The 2,273-nt window shown below is 40.9% G+C and overlaps 1 protein-coding gene across 1 annotated transcript; it reads left to right on the top strand.

Moving 5' to 3' along the window:
* The first annotated feature begins 875 nt into the window (after positions 1-875).
* LOC144752733 (olfactory receptor 2D3-like) lies at positions 876-1,817 on the top strand. The gene has a single exon (XM_078640593.1). It carries the CDS (start codon positions 876-878, stop codon positions 1,815-1,817), a length of 942 nt encoding a protein of 313 aa, XP_078496719.1.
* Positions 1,818-2,273: the final 456 nt, after the last annotated feature.

The raw sequence follows: 2,273 nt of genomic DNA, 5'->3' as shown, positions 1-2,273 counted from the left end.
TTCGTAATCAGGCCCTAGGACAGCTGGGTGGAAAGGTTTAAAATGTGCATGCCAGGCTCGCCGTCGTAAGAGGGCCAGCCAAACTGACACACACATTCTAAACTGGAGTGAGTACCACTCACCTGCTGCCAGTCAGCAGCAGTGGCCCGCCCTCAAAAACCGCTCTGGCTGGGGAAAGTAAAAAATGAAAATGATAATAAATTAATGTTATTGCCATTTTAATTTTTCACCTCTACTACGCTGGGAGCAGGAGGGGAAGACGCTCTTCCGTTATAATGGAGGGGCCGTCACTGACCAAAAAGGCTGTAATACATTTGAGTTTACGTGGGCTTTCCAACATGGAAGAGGGTTTACGGCTTAACTTTGCGGCTACACTGCCTCTTAAGGGACAAGAACAATTCTGATCTTGCTTCCATACTACGGGAAATGCCAGAATGCAAAATATGTGAACTTATCCTTTGCAATGTGCTGTCTTTCTTATAGCAAAATACTCTTTTGTAATATCAACCCAGTGAGAGTAGACGCAGCAAAGTAGTGTAGGATTGGTTTAGGGTCTCTCGACTTTATATCACAAGTAATAAACTGCAAAAGCAAATGCGATTCCAAGGTTCTGCATTTTCTACTCATAAATATATAAATTGAGAAAGGACAAACTTTTCACTTGCATAACAATTCTCGTTGATCATGATCTCATCCCTCACTGACTTATGTATGACACATGGCTTTCACAGTGGCTGAGCATGCAATGCTTCCAAATTATTTCAGTTACAAGAATAAAGGAGCATTTTACTGAAGCTAAAAGTAAAATGTTAGATTTCGAGAAATGTATATTAATTGTGTATCTTTTTCCTAGGTGCAGGTGAAGTAATACGACCATGTACTGTGGCAATCAAACCTACGTCAATGAATTCATCCTGATGGGATTTTCAGAGTTGAGTTCTTTTCTACGAATCACATTGTTTGTATTCCTCATGTTTGCCTACCTTGCAGCTGTGATAGGTAATATGATCATCATATTTCTGGTATCCGTGGACAACACCCTCCAGTCACCAATGTACCTTTTTCTAAGAAATCTATCTTTCTTGGAAGTCATTTTCGTCTCCTCAACAGTCCCCAAGTCTCTAATTGACTTCCACCGCAAAAACTCCATTATTTCATTTGTGGGCTGTGCTGTGCAGATGTTTGTGTTTGTTTCTATGGGGGTCACAGAGTGCCTGTTTCTTGCTGTGATGGCATATGACAGGCACGTCGCCATTTGTAACCCTCTACGATACAGTGTGATAATTACCCCAAGAACATGTTCTATCCTGATGATTGTTTCATGGACGTGGGGAGTGCTTGTTTCTATTGCACACACCAGCTTCATCTTTAGTTTGCCTTATTGTGGGTCTAACATTATCAACCACTTTTTCTGTGACATGCCAGCAGTTCTTAGTCAAGCTTCTGTTGACACTTTCAAGAATGGGGTCAGCGTGTTTATTGGCTCTATGATTGGAGGCATTTTCCCCTTTACTTTGATATTGTTCTCCTATGTGAACATCCTTCGCACCATCCTCAAGATGAGCAGTGCAGAAGGGAGGCATAAGGCCTTCTCTACATGCGGCTCTCACCTCTTTTCTGTCACTCTGTTCTATGGCTCCACAATGTGCATGTACCTGCGAATCAGGCAAGGCGACTCGCAGGAGCGAGACAAGCTGCTCTCCCTTCTGTACAGTGTGGTGACCCCCATGCTGAATCCAGTAATCTACACTCTAAGAAACCAGGATGTTAAACATGGTTTAAAGAGACTAATAAAAAGGAATGATTTAGCTCCTTAATAACATGTAGTCAATGAGCATAAAATATGGTGAGATGGTTTGAAGCTGCCAATACCCACGATTTTAAAAGAAAATGTTTTCCATGGCTTGTCACATTTGACTAATTTAAAATGCCTGTTAGAAATTTAGTATAGATACTTCTACAGGAAAGGTCTTTCCCAAAAAATAACAAAGCAACAAAATGTTTGACTGTAAAATTCCCAAAAGAGACATCAGATTAATCCAACAGATGCTTTACTTCTGCCAGTATCGTTTTCATTGTTATACAGATCTTATCACAACACGCAGTTAGACAGTCAGCAGGACAAATCTCCTCCGTCATTGGTTGCAGTAAGCGCCATTCATATTTTTGATGAGCACATTACACTCTTTGAATGTTGAGAAAGTCATTCCTAACAAATGGAATGTTTTTCCTGCATCGAAATACAACTTTACTTAAGGATTACATTCCGCTCC

The sequence above is a fragment of the Lissotriton helveticus genome, chromosome 5_1 (genome assembly GCF_964261635.1).
Source record: "Lissotriton helveticus chromosome 5_1, aLisHel1.1, whole genome shotgun sequence".
Lineage (NCBI taxonomy): Eukaryota > Metazoa > Chordata > Amphibia > Caudata > Salamandridae > Lissotriton > Lissotriton helveticus.
The sequence above is the reverse complement of the archived record's forward strand: the minus strand, read 5'-3'. Positions and strand labels throughout refer to the sequence as shown.

Coding starts and splice junctions, on each gene's coding strand:
- LOC144752733 (XM_078640593.1), top strand. CDS start 876: ATGTACTGTGGCAATCAAACCTACGTCAATGAATTCATCCTGATGGGA.